Raw genomic sequence first — 16,073 nt, forward strand, 5'->3', positions numbered from 1 at the left:
ACCATCTAATTCTAAACTTCCCAAAAGTTTCCTTCAGAAAGAAAAAATGGGTGCTGTTGAAATCCTTTGTAATCAGTCTTACAAGCTCCCTGTGTCTGTACTTTCTCTTGACTCTTATCCGGGGCCTTCACAAACTATGGTGGACTCCAATTCACATGAAAAATCAATTGAGTTCACAGGGAATCAAAGGTCCTTCCTACAGATTCTTCCATGGAAGCACCAAAGAAATTTTCAACATGAAAAAAGAAGCCATGAGCAGGCCTACAAATTCTGCCTCATGTTCACTCGTGGGTTGACAAATATGGTAAATAAATCTTTCAAAGTGATTTAGTCAATTTTAGTAAATTTATCCATTTTTAATTTTGTTGCCTTATATTCTTTGGTACGGGTAATAATTATCTTCAATGGTTTGGCCCTAAAGCTCAACTGGTTGTTACTGAACCAGAGCTAATCAAAGAGATAATGAACAATAGAGACAACGCTTATCCAAAGCCAGAGCCCGCAAACTATACGAAGAAGCTCTTAGGAGATGGGCTTGCGACTTCTGAAGGTGAAAAATGGGCAAAGATGCGGAAACTTGCTAATTCTGCCTTTCATGCAGAGAGCCTCAAAGTAATCTCTTACCCTTAGTCTTACCATTTAGAATTAGCACCATTAAAATTGCAATTATTAGCCTAGAAAAATATGTTTAATTAATTTTTATTTTATAAAATAAAAAACTAAATCTTCTATCTATTTTATTATAAAAATTTTACAAACTAGAGAGTCTGTTAACATAATTCATGTCACATCAAAAATATACATGTAACAAATAAATTTCTTAATACTTTTTGTGTGATTTAAAATTGACACATCTATTTGTAAAGCTAATAGTAAAATTTGTATTATCTTTAGTATCACTACTCTATTTTAAATGAACCAAACCCAATAACAAATTAGCATATTAAATTATTAATAAAATTCTATCCAAAAAAGCATAGATATACAATCTTGGAAATTGTCAAGAGCCTTGTGTAGTTGAAGTTCAATTAGTACTTTTTAATATTTTTAACAGAGATATCAATGATTCAAATTCCTGCCCCAGCAAATTATCTGTGTATCAAGGAAAACAATTCTTGGAAATTAGTTTATATTATTAGAAGGAATTCACTTTTGCAGAATATGATTCCATCAATGATCAGTAGCGTTGAGGTGATGCTAGAAAGATGGAAACATCATGAAGGTAAAGAGATTGAGGTATCTGAAGAATTTAGGCTATTGACTTCAGAAGTGATTTCAAGGACAGCTTTTGGGAGCTGTTACTTAGAAGGGAAGAACATTTTTGAGATGTTGATGAAATTGACCTTGATATCATCCAGAAATGCTTTTAAACTCAGGTCTCCTTGCAGCAGGTAAATTCCTTTTAGTTAAACCAACAATTGGGGAACATAGCACTACTCTTCATTAAATATTCTTTGCGTCCTCATGTCCTAATAGCATTCCAAAATGTGACCCACTCTAACTAGTATGTTGAGGATCATAACTAACCTCAAAATTTTGAAACTAATGCTTATTGTTGTTATTGTACCATTGGTCGATGTTGTCCTAATATCATTTGTCCATTTTTACAGTAAAATTTATAAAACTAATGATGAAATTGAATCGGAGGAGCTTGTAAAAGGAATACACAACGCTATATTAGAGATAATAAAGAAGAGAGAATAGAAGGTAATGACTGGAGAGGGTAACAGCAATGGGGGTGATTTTCTTCAACTACTTGTAGAGGCTCATCATGATACCAATGCTAGCCTAAAGATTTCAATAGAAGATTTGGTGGACGAGTGCAAAACATTTTACTTTGCTGGTCAAGAAACCACTAGTACTTTGCTTGCGTGGACTATATTTCTTCTAGCAATCCACACAGATTGGCAAGAAAAAGCAAGAAAGGAGGTGCTCAATTTATTTGGCCAACAAAATCCAAACCTGGATGGAATCACGAAACTCAAGACTGTAAGAATGTCTCAAACTCAAATCAATTACTAGTGTAAATGACAGACCATTTAACTCAATTGCAATTCTTAAATTCTTAATTTTTCTGACATTGTTTCCCATGCAGATGTGTATGATCATCAATGAGTCTCTGAGGTTATATCCACCAATAATTGCAATAACAAGAAAAGTTGAAAGGGATGTTAGACTGGGGAAGCTCACTCTTCCAGCTAATTTATTATTGTACATGCCAACTCTTGCACCTCACCATGACCCCAAAATATGGGGAGAAGACGTGCATCTTTTCAAACCAGAGAGATTCTCAGAAGGTATTGCCAAGGCTACTAACAACAACATAGCTGCTTTTTTTCCCTTTGGAATAGGGCCTCGAACTTGTGTGGGGTTGAACTTTACAACAACTGAAGCAAAGATTGCTCTTTCCATGATTCTACAACGCTATGCCTTCGCCCTTTCCCCAGCCTATGTCCACTCACCATTTCAGCTTCTTACCATTCGCCCACATCATGGGATTCAAGTGATGCTACACTCATTGTAAAGACCAGAACTGGCAGTAAAATTTGCACAGGATATCCAGACATCAATGCCTTGGGTTGTATACTGTAGCCTTTTATTTTTTTTTTTTTTCAGTTTTTTCTGAGCTTAATTGGGATTTCGTAGCTTGGAGAGTAAATATTAATGTGTTACACAAAAAGTGAATGGACATTGAATTAATAGAATCAGTAGAGACACTGAAGACTGGGATGACCAATATGAAGATTATGTTGATCATTAGTTAGTGTAACGTAATGGCATTTGGAGACTTTTCAGGTATCTCAAGATCTAATACGATCTGGACTGTTGGTCGCGTGTCTTAATTAAAGTCATGACTGTTGTCTTATATGCTTGTGCTTAATTTTAATTTACTATGACCCTTTTTTGATCTTGATTACATGGTTAGTGATCATCTAATATTACGCAGAATTAAGACATTAGCGGTACTGATTGGTTGAATACTTAGCTTAACAACCTCATATAGGCTATGATGGCTGATATATGCCAACAGGTGTTTAAAAGTTGCTTCATTACGTATTCGCGCATACACACACACAAAAAAGCATATAGTTTCTTTGTAAAGTATGTGATGATGAACTGATCGTCAATTTATTATGATCGTCCAGATGGAAGCCGTCCCTTACCAATCCAATCTTCTGCAATTCGTGGACGAAAGAAAGGAAGTAGTTCGCCGGCGTTGTGCCTGCAAAAAGGTCTCCGATGCCAAAGTCAGAAAGATTGACAAAGGAGAGCAATGAGGATAATGTGTTAGAGTATTTTTCTTACCCTGCCCCTTTTGGGGTTCAGTCTTTATATATGTGTGCTTACAGGTGATTTCTTCTAGCCGTTGGTGAAGTCTTGATGGGGGCTTTAATCTTGCCTGGTAACGCCCTTGCAGGGTGTTAATGATGAGCTGCCCTTCCCAACGGTCTGAAGGTTGATTAATGTCTTGTAACGGCTCCGCGAAGAGTGGGAACGAGTGTTCATGTCTTTGAGCGACGACCTTTTCCCTCAGGACGGTTTTATTAAGGTCGTCCATGACATGCATTGTATGGACAATTACCATTTTGGTCGGGTGTATCAGTATGTTTAATAAAGATGGTTTGCTGGGATTTAGCAAAAAAAAATAAAAAGGCTTGCTGGGAAGTAAGGTCTCAAGTTAAAAGAAGAGGGACTTTTTTTTTAACCGGAGAGGACCAAAAATTTGAACTCCATATTTTTCCACTGAAAACAACACTAAATATTAGTTTCGTTACAAGGCTCTTGGCTAGTAAAACGGAAAAACACTTTGGTGATACCTCTCTCTCCCGTACATGAATAGTGAATTTCGCCACAAATTTAAATAAGGAATATTATTATTATTATTATTATTAGTGGGGAGAAATGAGAATTAAACCGTAGATGCCTCCCTTGAAAAAAAATAAATTTTGAGCAATTCAAAGGGCGACAATATTCAAGAATCCATGCTATAATAAGTTGAGCAAGCTTGTCAGCATTCTGCATATGATTACACATTTACCTTTAAACAAATTGTATGAGAAATCTTTAACAGGCTTGACCATGCAATCTCGCAGCAATAACCGACAGGCGCACAAAGGCAACATAAATCACAACAATGTCAATATTTTTAATATTACAAAAAAGAGTTTTCAGTTTTACCTGGGGGAGGCCAAACACAAGTACTGCCAGATGGAGACTTTCCATTTACTCTCTCCCATACACTAGCCAACATATCTGAAAACTATACAGTGGTTTAGACATAACCTGACAATGTTTTCAAAAAAAAAAAAAAACCTGACAATGACATATTACGTGTAAAGAGAGTCCCCAGGTAACAAAGTCATACATATTATCCTTATACTCATCCTTAATATCTTAATAAATTATTAAATTGTTTATAATATCATCATGGTATGATCCAACAATTCTACAATTGTCAATACTATATCGAGACATTCTAGCAATAATTCAGTATTTAATTCATATTGGACTTGGTGTACTTGAAGCCCACAACACTCAATTCAACAAATCCACATTCATCACTAACTAAAAGTTGAAACATTGAGGATAACCATCTAATTCTAAACTTCCCAAAAGTTTCCTTCAGAAAGAGAAAATGGGTGCTGTTGTAATCCTTTTAATCAGTCTTACAAGCTCCCTGTGCCTGTACTTTCTCTTGACTCTTATTCGGGGCCTTCACAAACTATGGTGGACTCCAATTCACATGAAGAATCAATTGAGTTCACAGGGAATCAAAGGTCCTTCCTACAGATTCTTCCAAGGAAGCACCAAAGAAATTTTCAACATGATAAAAGAAGCCATGAGCAGGCCAATGAATTTATCACATGACATATTTCCCACAATTCTGCCTCATGTTCACTCGTGGGTTGACAAATATGGTAAATAAATCTTTCAAAGTGATTTGGTCAATTTTAGTAAATTTAGTCATTTTTAATTTTGATGCCTTATATTCTTTGGTACAGGTAATAATTATCTTCAATGGTTTGGCCCCAAAGCTCAACTGGTCGTTACTGAACCAGAGCTAATCAAAGAGATAATGAACAATAGAGACAACGCTTATTCAAAGCCTGAGACCGGAAACTATTCGAAGAAACTCTTAGGTGATGGGCTTGTGACTTCTGAAGGTGAAAAATGGGCAAAGATGCGGAAACTTGCTAATTCTGCCTTTCATGCAGAGAGCCTCAAAGTAATCTCTTTCTCTTAGTCTTACCATTTAGAATATACTTTCAATTTTATCATAAAAATTTTACAAACCAGAGAGTGTTAATACAATTCATGTCGCATCAACAATATATGTGTAACAAATAAATTACTTATTACTTTTTGTGTGATGCGCTTAAAATTGGCATATCTATTTGTAAAGCTAATAGTAAAATTTGTAATATCTTTAGTATCACTATTCTATTTTAAATGAACTAAACCCAATAACAAATTAGCATATTAAATTATTAATAAAATTCTATTCAAAAAGCATAGATATACAATCGTGGAAAATGTCAAGAGCCTTGTGTAGTTGTAGTTCAATCAGTACTTTTTAATATTTCTAACGGGGATATCAACAGTGGCGACTCCAGGAATTTTTTCTAGAGTGTTCTTATTCCACTTTGAAAAAATTTTGGTTCATTTCGGTCTATTTTCGGGTGTTTCGGGACATTTCAGTAAATACTGGCCGAAATTCAAGATTTGGCCGGCATGAAGTTTGTGCTTAAAAAAAAAAAGCAAAAGTACCTATACAATAAACTATAAGTTCATTTGAAATATTAATAAAATTATTAATTATTGTTGTTTAGTTGTTTCATTAATTTGTTTGTCTTTTATAAACTATAATTTATTATATTGTTATTTCATTAATTATAAAATTCTTAATTATTATTTAGCCTAACATAATTTAATTTATTTTTCTTTTATAATGTATTGGTTAATTATACAGCTTTAATTAGTGTTGTTTAGCATAACAATAAACTATATTGCTTTAATTTGTTTGCCATTAATTATTCTGCTTTAGTTTGTTACATTGTTTAGCCCCTTATGCACATTACACTAAAAGAGCCTGACATTACACACCCCATCTACAGCATAATAATTAATGCAGTGTAATGTGCAGCACATTACACTGCTTTAATTATTGTTTACCTGGCCCCATGTGCCCATCAGCCCATCTACCCCCACCCCACTCAACGGACAAGCACAGGCATGCATGACGCCCCAATCACAATAGCCTACTAATCAAAAAATTTCACAATCACAGATTCACAAATCACAATACACACTAAAAGACAATTAATATCTCACTAACACAGTGAACACGCACTGACCAACACCAACAGATAAGATAAACTGATAAAGCCAAATTCAAAAAGACAAAAAACAGGAAAAAGCAAAATATAAATAAAGCCCATTCATTTGGCCAGCCAATAGGAGAGAGAGAGAGAGAGAGAGAGAGAGAGTTACTGAGTTAATTTAGTCTTAAAGAATAAAGACTAAAGAGAGAGATATATCAGACATTCATTATTTTAGTTTTCATTTCAGACTTTCAGTGAGATAAAGAGAGAGAGATTGAGAGACTGAGAGAAAGTCAGAGAGAAAAAGAGAGAGAAATACCTTGAGGGAGGGATCTGCGAGCACCAAGAAGAGCGATCTGCGATCTACCGTCTATGATCTGCGATTTGCGATGAGGGGCGAGCAACAAGCGACAAGCGACGACGACAAGGGGCGAGCGAGCTACGACGACGACGATGAGGAGCGAGCTACGGCGACGACGAGCAAGTATTGGGGTTTTTTTGGTTTGGTTTTGGTACAGAGGCTTTGTATTGGTTTTTTTTTTTTTTTTTTTTTTTTTTGATAAACACAGTGTTGGAGTTTGTTTTGCTTTTGCTCTATAGACTGTATAGTGTATTAGGGTTTGGTTTTCTCTGCTTTCTCTACCAACAACGTGACCGTGGGTACGGTGGGTTTGATTTCTAATTCTCTGTGTAGGTTTTTTTTTTTTTTTTTTGAGAATCCGTGGGTGGGTTTGCTCTGTTGGGCTTGCCATGGGCTTGGCTCTGTAAAAAAAAAAATAAATTTCAGATTTTTTTTTTGCTTGAAAGTTTAACAGATAAATTTTGGCTTGGCTCTGTCACAATTTTTTTTTTTTTTTTGGGCTTTTTTTTTTTTTTGCTTGAAAGTTGAACAAATAAATTTTTTTTTTTTAACTTGAGGGTGTTCCTAATTTTGTGATTGAGGGTGTTCCTAAAATAGCTTAAATATATATATATATATATATATATATATATTTGTATTTTTTTTAATTTTTTTCAGGTCAGGGTGTTCTTGGGAACACCCTGGCCTGTACGTGGCATCGCCACTGGATATCAATGGTTCAAATTCCTGCCCCAGCAAATTATTCTATGTATCAAGGAAAACAATTCTTGGAAATTAGTCTAACTTGTTAGAAGGAATTCACTTTTGCAGAATATGATTCCATCAATGATCAGTAGCGTTGAGGTGATGCTAGAAAGATGGAAACATCATGAAGGTAAAGAGATTGAGGTATTTGAAGAATTTAGGCTATTGACTTCCGAAGTGATTTCAAGGACAGCTTTTGGGAGCAGTTACTTAGAAGGGAAGAACATTTTTGAGATGTTGATGAAATTGGCCTTGGTATCATCTAGAAATACTTACAAACTCAGGTTTCCTGGCATCAGGTAAAGTCCTTTTAGTTAAACCAACAATTGGGGAACATAGAACTACTCTCCATTTAATATTCTTAGCATCCTCATGTCCTAGTAGCATTCTAAAATGTGACTGACTCTAACCAGTATGTTGACGATCATAACTAACCTCAAAATTTTGAAACTAATGCTTATTGTTGTTATTGTACCATTGGTCGATATCCTAATATCATTTGTCCATTTTTACAGTAAAATTTATAAAACCAATGATGAAATTGAATCGGAGGAGCTTGTAAAAGGAATACACAACGCTATATTAGAGATAATAAGGAAGAGAGAAGAGAAGGTAATGACTGGAGAGGGTAACAGCATTGGGGGTGATTTTCTTCAACAACTTGTAGAGGCTCATCATGATGCAAATGCTAGCTTAAAGATTTCAATAGAAGATTTGGTGGACGAGTGTAAAACATTTTACCTTGCTGGTCAGGAAACCACTGGTACCTTACTTGGGTGGACTATATTTCTTCTAGCAATCCACACAGATTGGCAAGAAGAGGCAAGAATGGAGGTGCTCAATTTATTTGGCCAACAAAATCCAAACCCAGATGACATCACGAAACTCAAGACTGTAAGAATGTCTCAGACTCAATCACTTGTGTAAATGACAGACTTAACTGCAATTCTTAAATTCTTGATTTTTCTGACATTGCTTCCCATGCAGACGAGTATGATCATCAATGAGTCTCTAAGGTTATATCCACCTGTAATTACAATTACAAGAAAAGTTAAAAGGGAAGTTAGACTGGGGAAGCTCACTCTTCCAGCTAATTTATTACTGTACATCACAACTCTTGCACCTCACCATGACCCCAAAATATGGGGAGAAGACGTGCATCTTTTCAAACCAGAGAGATTCTCAGAAGGTATTGCCAAGGCTACTAACAACAACGTAGCTGCTTTTTTTCCCTTTGGAATAGGGCCTCGAACTTGTGTGGGGTTGAACTTTGCGACAACTGAAGCAAAGATTGCTCTTTCCATGATTCTACAACGCTATGCCTTCACCCTTTCCCCAGCCTATGTCCACTCACCATTTCAGCTTCTTACCATTCGCCCGCAACATGGAGTTCAAGTGATGCTACACTCATTGTAAAGACCAGAAGTGGCAGTAAAATGTACACAGAATATCCAGACATCAATGCCTTGGGATGTATACTGTAGCCTTTTTTATTTCAGTTGTTTCTGAGCTTAATTGGGATTTGGTAGCTTGGAGACTAAATGATACACAAAAAGTGAATGAACATTGAATTAATAGAATCAGTAGAGACATTGAAGACTGGTGACCAATATTAAGATTATGTTGATCATTAGTTAGTGTAACGCAATGGCATTTGGAGACTTCAGGTATCTCAAGATCTAATACGATCTGGACTGTTGGTCGCGTGTCTTAATTAAAGTCATGACTGTTGTCTTATATGCTTCTGCTTAATTTTAATTTACTATGACCCTTTTTTGATCTTTATTACATGGTTAGTGATCATCTAATATTACGCAGAATGAAGACATTAGCGGCATTGATTGGTTGAATACCTAAACAACCTCATATAGACTATGATGGCTGATATATGCCAACAGGTGTGTTAAAGTTGCTTCATTCCGAATTCGCACATACAGGTCCCAAAAAAAGGCTTGCTGGGAAGTTAGGTCTCAAGTTAAAAGAAGAGGGACTTTTTTTTTTTCAACTGAAGAGGAGAAATTTGAACCCTAAATATCTCTACTAAAAGCAACATGAGGTATTAGTTACATTACAAGGCCCTTGGTAGAACAGGAATACACTTTAGTGAGACCACTCTCTCCTGTACATGAATAGTGAATTTCACCATAAATTTAGATAAGGAATTTTATTATTGTTGTTGTTATTATTGTTATTATTAGTTGGGAGAAGGGAGATTTAAACCATGGATGCCTCCATTAAAAAAAAAATTTGAGCAATTCAAAGGGCGACTGTAAGTGCTACTCAAAAAAATACAAGTCCAAGCCCACTTAGATTAGTGGTAACTTGTCCTTCAAATCAAGCCCAAAAAATAGAATTTGTTGAGAGAGTGAGAAACAAGTCCAAGTGCAATACTACACTAAGCCTAAGCTTATGGCTAAAGAGCCCAGATTTAGGTAATTTTATCAACAATTGAGGATAAATTCCTCCTCGGGCAAGTCTGAGGATCAATTCCTTGTATATAAATTTAGTTCAAGTTTTACACAAGGCTGTTCGTAGTTCTGTTTCCTACTCTAATGGTTCTTAAAATGTTCATCCTTTTTATATGGGGGGTTCCTTTCTTTTTTTATCCCTTTTCCATGCATCCCATCCCTCCACCTATATGTCTCAGGGCACTTCACAGGATACTTGTCCCATCAAGACTCTACTGAAGGTGGTAGAAAGGGCTACTACTTGTGAAGTTATTATTCAGGGGTCATTTCCACATTAATGCAGCTAATAAGGTTGTTGTAAGGCATTGAATGTGAAGGTGGGAGGTATGTCCTTCAAGAAACTTCCTCCCTCCATCCATGCCCCCATTGTTATCTTTTCTCCTCCCCTTGGGTCTTCGCAGGATATTGATTGTCCTGATTCTATTGCTCTCCTTGGGTGGGTGGCCTCGAGGCTCGCATACCCTTCTGGGTCTTGGATGAGGCTAGTTAATCCTTGGCCTAGAACTCTTCAGTCCTTGGACTCCACACAATAGCCCTCTAAAATCTTGCTATCAGGAGCTACTCTAAGAGCAAGATTTTAGTAGCAATGGGAAGGCTGGTACATGCCAAACACGTTCCCACGTGGGGATGTCGTTTCACTTGTCTTATGAACACTCCTGATGCTTCGATATCCACATCGCTACAGTTATTGCATTAGGCGGCTGCTTGTCTCCTCACGTTCTACAGTGCAATGATGATCCAACGGTCCAAATATATTGGGGTAAATGAGTGGGAAACTCTCTCTCTCTCTCTTTTTCTTTTTCTTCTTACTTTTACCTTATAGAGACACATGTATAGGGTCGCCAAACTAGTTGATACCCCCGAGGGCATGGCCGTTTTTAGGGAAAAGTACAGACCCACAAAACAACAACATATATAATAATACCCACCATTAAACCCCAAAAGTAAATCCTCCACTAGCTCCAAATACACAATAAAAATTAGATTCATCAACTATTTCACATGAGAAAGCCAAACTCCCAAATCTTCACCACTTTGCTAACCACCATTGTAAAAAGCATAAACCCACTCATCAAATGCATCCACCAAGACCAAAACCCATACATAAAAACACATAAATATCACTTCTAATATCATAAATCACATGGGTATTATTATTAAAGCTTAGATAAACATAACCTCAAACAAAAGCATATAAACCCACAAAAAGATTAGAAATTTTTACCTTAAATCAAAAGAGATGAATATGCCTTAGAGGTTCCTAGAGAGTTTTGCAATGATCTTGCCGGAAAAGATGGTGGAGATGGTGGGAAAAGGGGTACATAGTGGGAGAGAGTGAGGGAGGAATGCTTGTTATGTTTGTGAGGAAAATGAACGAAAGAAAGTTTAGAGGGACACTTACTTTGACTGGCCAAAGAGGGAGAGAGGGAGATATTTTGAGAGAATGTGTGGTGGTAAGTGGGGTCACGTGTGGCTCCTTAAAAAAAAAAAAAAATCTGATCCCTTTTTTTCTTTTTCTTTTTTCTTTTTTCTATTAGGCTGGGCTGTTACATCTTCCCTCTGTCGAAGAGCAGGAAGAGCCAGCATCTGAACCTACCCAAGAGGACATAGAGAAAGATTTTGAGGTTTTTTATCTGGCTGACTCTGAAGATACCCTAGAACCTAGTCATTGTTGCCTTGTTACTATTCAAGTCAGTACTAGTCAAGAAGTAGCTAACATTCCTGAAGCAATGGTGCTCGAGGAAAAAAAATTCCAGACTTGCTAGCCCTACTCACTGCTTACGCCGAGGGGAATGCTCCTGTAGTTCCCGTTGTACCTCGACCCCCTACTCCCTCTCCACCTCATTCCTCTACTGCTAATGCTGTAGAGAAGAAGAGAAAAAGGGGAAAATAGACTGAGAAGGAGAGCTTTGAAGAGGGGGAGATACCCCAATCCACTCAACAGTCGTCCTCTAAGGAGCCTAGAATTATAGGGGTGCAATAAAAAAAGGGCACTTCTGCTGAGGCAAGTGAAAGCATTAAAGGGGAGCAGCGCTCCAAGGCCACCATATGGAACCCAGCCTTTGTGCTCAGCATAGGAGACCCTGTCACATCTGAGGCAACCCTTAGGGATGCCTAGAAGGGCAAGTCCGGGCTAGTGTCCGAATAACTTGAAAAGGCCTTACTTCTTCCTGATGACATGCAGGAACTAAAGGGGCTAAGGAAACATGAAGAGTTCCTCTCACTAAAAAGGGACCTTGTAAAGATTAGCTTTTATACCTCAATTTCTATATGACTTACTCATATCTTTTATGTTAAGAACTGTAACATGTGTATACATTTTTTTCTTAAAAACAAGCCATGCAAGCATCCTTTATGGCCGAGGAATGGGTCGACTACGCTTTCTCAAAGTCCCGAGAAGTGGAGAGTAAACTGGCCCATTTGGATAAGGCTTTGGCTGAGGCAAAGAAGAAGTACAAGGACTCACTTTTCCACCTAGCCAAGGCTGAGATAGGGTGCAAGAATGCCGAAGTTGATTTGTGAGGGTTTGAAAAGCAAGTCGAAGAGTTGTGGGTTTCATTGAAAAAGACTGAAATGCAACTAGCTTCGGCCAAAGAGCAAATCAAGCTCCAACAAAAGGAACTTGAGGGCAAGGATTCTGAAAAGGCGAAGGCTGAACAAGCCGCTTATGATGACGGTATGACTAAGACTGCCCAAAGCTTAATCGCCCAACTTAGAGATGTGGCTTGGGCCTTCTATCTTGAATTTTGGGGTAAAGCTCTTAATGCTGCTGGAGTTGGTGTTGACTCTAACCTTGGGGGCCCAACAAAGTTTACTATCCCCTAGCTCTTCATGTTGCTACTAGCTCTACCCTTCCTCAGCTAGATCCAAGCTCTAACTCCTCGGCGCCCAAATCCTTGGCAGCCCCAACTTCTAAGCCTTCTACTGAGAAGGAAAAACAGACTCCAGCCCTAGTGGTGGAACTGAAATCAAAATAAGTTGAAGAAGCTGAGCTATTGAAGAAGAAGAAAAAGGAGAAAGTGAAGAATGTTGTAGCATAGCTCCGTTAAGTTTAGCACTTAGGCAAATTTGTAACGGGCTAGATTTAGCAAACGCTCTTTTTTTTTTCTTCTTCTTTTTTAGTTTTGCCGGATTTGTAAACATTTTTCTGAACTTTGAATGAATATATCCAAGTTTTATTGCATTCTCATTTTGCTTAAATACTTACTTTCTCATTACTTTGCAAAATATAATACACACTCTCCTTATTAAAGTGTATAGTTTCAAGTACATGAAGTCATCATCAACTAAATTTAAGCCTAACAATATGATTCAAGAATCCAGAAAGAATTATGGTTATATTTCTAGATTTAACTATATTCACTTAAGGGTTAATTTACCGAAGGCTTGTGACTTGAACAGTTGAAGAAGGCAGAAGTTCTGTTTAACACTTAGCCAAATTTACACAAGAGTTAATTTACCTAAGGCTTGTGACTCAAGGAGTCAAACATGATCGAGGTTCTGTTTAACACTTAGCCAAATTCACATAAGAGTTAACTTACCTAAGGCTTGTGACCTAAGGAGTCGAACAAGGCCGAGGTTCTGTTTAACACTTAACCAAATTCACACAAAAGTTAATCACAATGATTAACTTTAGAAAACCTAGCATCAAACATCAAGCAAAAAGAGTTTGAACGAAATCCAAAATTGTTTATATTCCATCTACGCAAATTGTTTACATTCAATGGATGTGGAACAACATTCTCGTCCAAATCTTCTAAGTAATAGGCCCCAATACCAGCTACTGATGTGATACGATAGTAACCTTCCCAGTTAGGCCCTAACTTTCCCCACAATGGATTCTTCACAATTCCTACTACTTTCCTTAAGACCAGGTCCCCAAGAGCCAGTTGCCTTACCTTGACTCCTCTATCATACCCTTGCCTAAGCTTTTATTGATAATGTGCCATTTTGACCATGGCCACCTCTCTTCTTTCGTCAACAAAATCCAAGCTTGTTGAGAGCAAATGGTTGTTTCTTCCACACTAACTAGCTAGTTCTTAACGTTGGTGATAGGCCAAGAATGTATTGACTCCTTGTGATGAATTAATTGATTAATTAGCCAAGTTTATTAATTAATGAAATTAACATGTAAACGCGTGGTAACACAAACAATCACCAATTAAACTAAGTATGCAGCGGAAAATAAATTGACACAGTGATTTGTTTACGAATGGAGAAAACCTATATGGCAAAAACCCCACTGGGTGATTTTAAGGTCACCACTTCCGAGAATTCACTATTATTATAACAAGATATTACAAGTAAAGGAATCCTAGTACCTTATACCAACCTATAGTTGATCCCCTACCCCAATACCCAATTAGACTTATTCTGTAGTGACAATCTCTTCTTTTCAATGCACGGCTCCTAGTACGTGACTAACCAATTGTGCGGATCCCAATACGTGACTTCAATCACCAACTAGAGAAGGATGTTGGCTACAAAGTTCTTCAGTTCATTCAGACAATGAAAATCGTGAAGTTGCTTGGTCACAAAACCCTACGGTGTACAAATACAGCAGCTTCTTCAATAGAAAGATGAGCTAGGGAAAATTCTGTCTCCGGTCACAATTTGCATGAACAAAACTTTACCTCACACTCGCGCAACCTTTGACGGCCCTTAAAATAATCCTTATATATGTTTAGGGTTGTGAGAAAAGAAAGCCCAAACATACATTCACAGATTGGATAAAAGACAGTCTTGAAAAACTGAATTTCATAAACCTCGATAGACACCCTATCTATCGAGCTAGTTGTCGAGCCTCGAGCTGAAACAGCTCTCTTTAAATTTTGATAGATGCTAGCTGTCAAGCTAGCTGTCGAGTTTTAATGAATAGCACTTTCTAACTTAATTCTTGGATAGACTTGCATGACTTTAACACTTGAACTTGAAACCTTATTTCTTGAAACATTAAACACATCCTAAATCTATCCAATTACAAGTAAAATGCATTTTGTCAAAAGATTAGCCAATTACATAAAATAGTGACATATGTTCCTAACATTGAATCACATATGTCCTTACAGTTAGGAATCCTGTCTCGAGAGGTATGACTACCTCGAATCCATAGGTCATTGAGAACGGAGTTTCCCCAATTAATCTTTCAGGTGTGGTGAGATATGTCCACAATACATGAGGTAACTCGCCCACCCATTTCCCCTTTGTTTCATCCAGTCTCCTCTTTAGCCCACTAACTATGACTTTATTCACTGCTTTTGCTTTCCCGTTTCCCTGTGGGTAGGCAGGAGTGGAATATCTATTTCTGATACCCACCTCTCCACAATATCTTCTGAAAGCCTTACTGTTGAATTGGAGCTCGTTATCTAAGATCAATGTATGGGGAATCCTAAACCTAGTTATAATATTCTTCCAAACAAACTTTTTAGCATTCACGTCCCTAATATTAGATAGTGGCCTAGCCTCAAACCATTTTGTAAAGTAGTCCGTCCTGGCGAAAAGCCATCTTTGGTTCCTTATTGTCCTTGGTAATGGTCCCACTATATCTAAGCCTCATTGAGGAAAAGGCCAAGGACTGGAGAGCGGATTCAAGACCCACCAGGTTAGTGGATATTTGGAGATTAACTCTGACATTGGTTATACTTCTTTACGTAATCTTGAGTAGCCTTTTGCATACTAGGCCACCAATACCCTTGGGTAAGAGCTCTATGTGACAAGGACCTTCCCCCAGTATGACTGCCATAAATCCCTTCATACAACTCCTCCAACAAGGGTTCTACAGCTTCGGGATGGACACATAGTAAATATGGTCTTGAGTAGGAGTGTTTGTATAACTTCTGCTCCTCGAAAAGCCAATATTATGGAGTTTTTCTTCGAATCTTCTCGGCCTCACCTTTGTCTTCGGGTAGTGACCCGTTCCTTAAGAGCAAAACTAATGGTTCCATCCAACTTAGACCAACCTGTATGCTATGCATCATGTTTGGTGTATGATCACTATGGCTGGGGACCACCATATCCTCGACGATTATACCCTGAGGGAGGCCTGATCCCGAAGAGGTGGCCAACATAGCCAACAAATCAACATGAGAGTTCTGGCCTCTTGGGATCTACCTTATGGAGAAAGCTTCAAAGTTGGATCGAGCCTGCCTAACTTTGATGAGATATCCTTGCATTCAT

General features: G+C 37.5%; 2 protein-coding genes and 1 pseudogene across 2 annotated transcripts in view; all 3 read left to right on the forward strand.

The window, feature by feature from the left end:
• LOC126719071 (cytochrome P450 CYP749A22-like) overlaps nt 1-2,911 on the forward strand; it is a 49,228-nt gene extending 46,317 nt beyond the window's left edge. The window contains exon 6 of the transcript XR_007653182.1: nt 2,797-2,911. The gene's annotated coding sequence lies outside the window, so the exon portion shown is untranslated. The remainder of the gene's footprint in view (nt 1-2,796) is intronic.
• On the forward strand, nt 47-9,205 carry LOC126720000 (cytochrome P450 CYP749A22-like; annotated as a pseudogene).
• On the forward strand, nt 4,525-9,165 carry LOC126719073 (cytochrome P450 CYP749A22-like). The gene is made up of 5 exons (XM_050421632.1): nt 4,525-4,919; nt 5,004-5,227; nt 7,495-7,727; nt 7,944-8,322; nt 8,416-9,165. The coding sequence occupies exons 1-5, from the start codon at nt 4,637-4,639 to the stop codon at nt 8,842-8,844; spliced, it is 1,548 nt and encodes a 515-aa protein (XP_050277589.1). The 5' UTR covers nt 4,525-4,636; the 3' UTR covers nt 8,845-9,165.
• Nucleotides 9,206-16,073: the final 6,868 nt, after the last annotated feature.

Source organism: Quercus robur, chromosome 3 (genome assembly GCF_932294415.1).
Source record: "Quercus robur chromosome 3, dhQueRobu3.1, whole genome shotgun sequence".
NCBI classification, from domain to species: Eukaryota; Viridiplantae; Streptophyta; class Magnoliopsida; order Fagales; family Fagaceae; genus Quercus; species Quercus robur.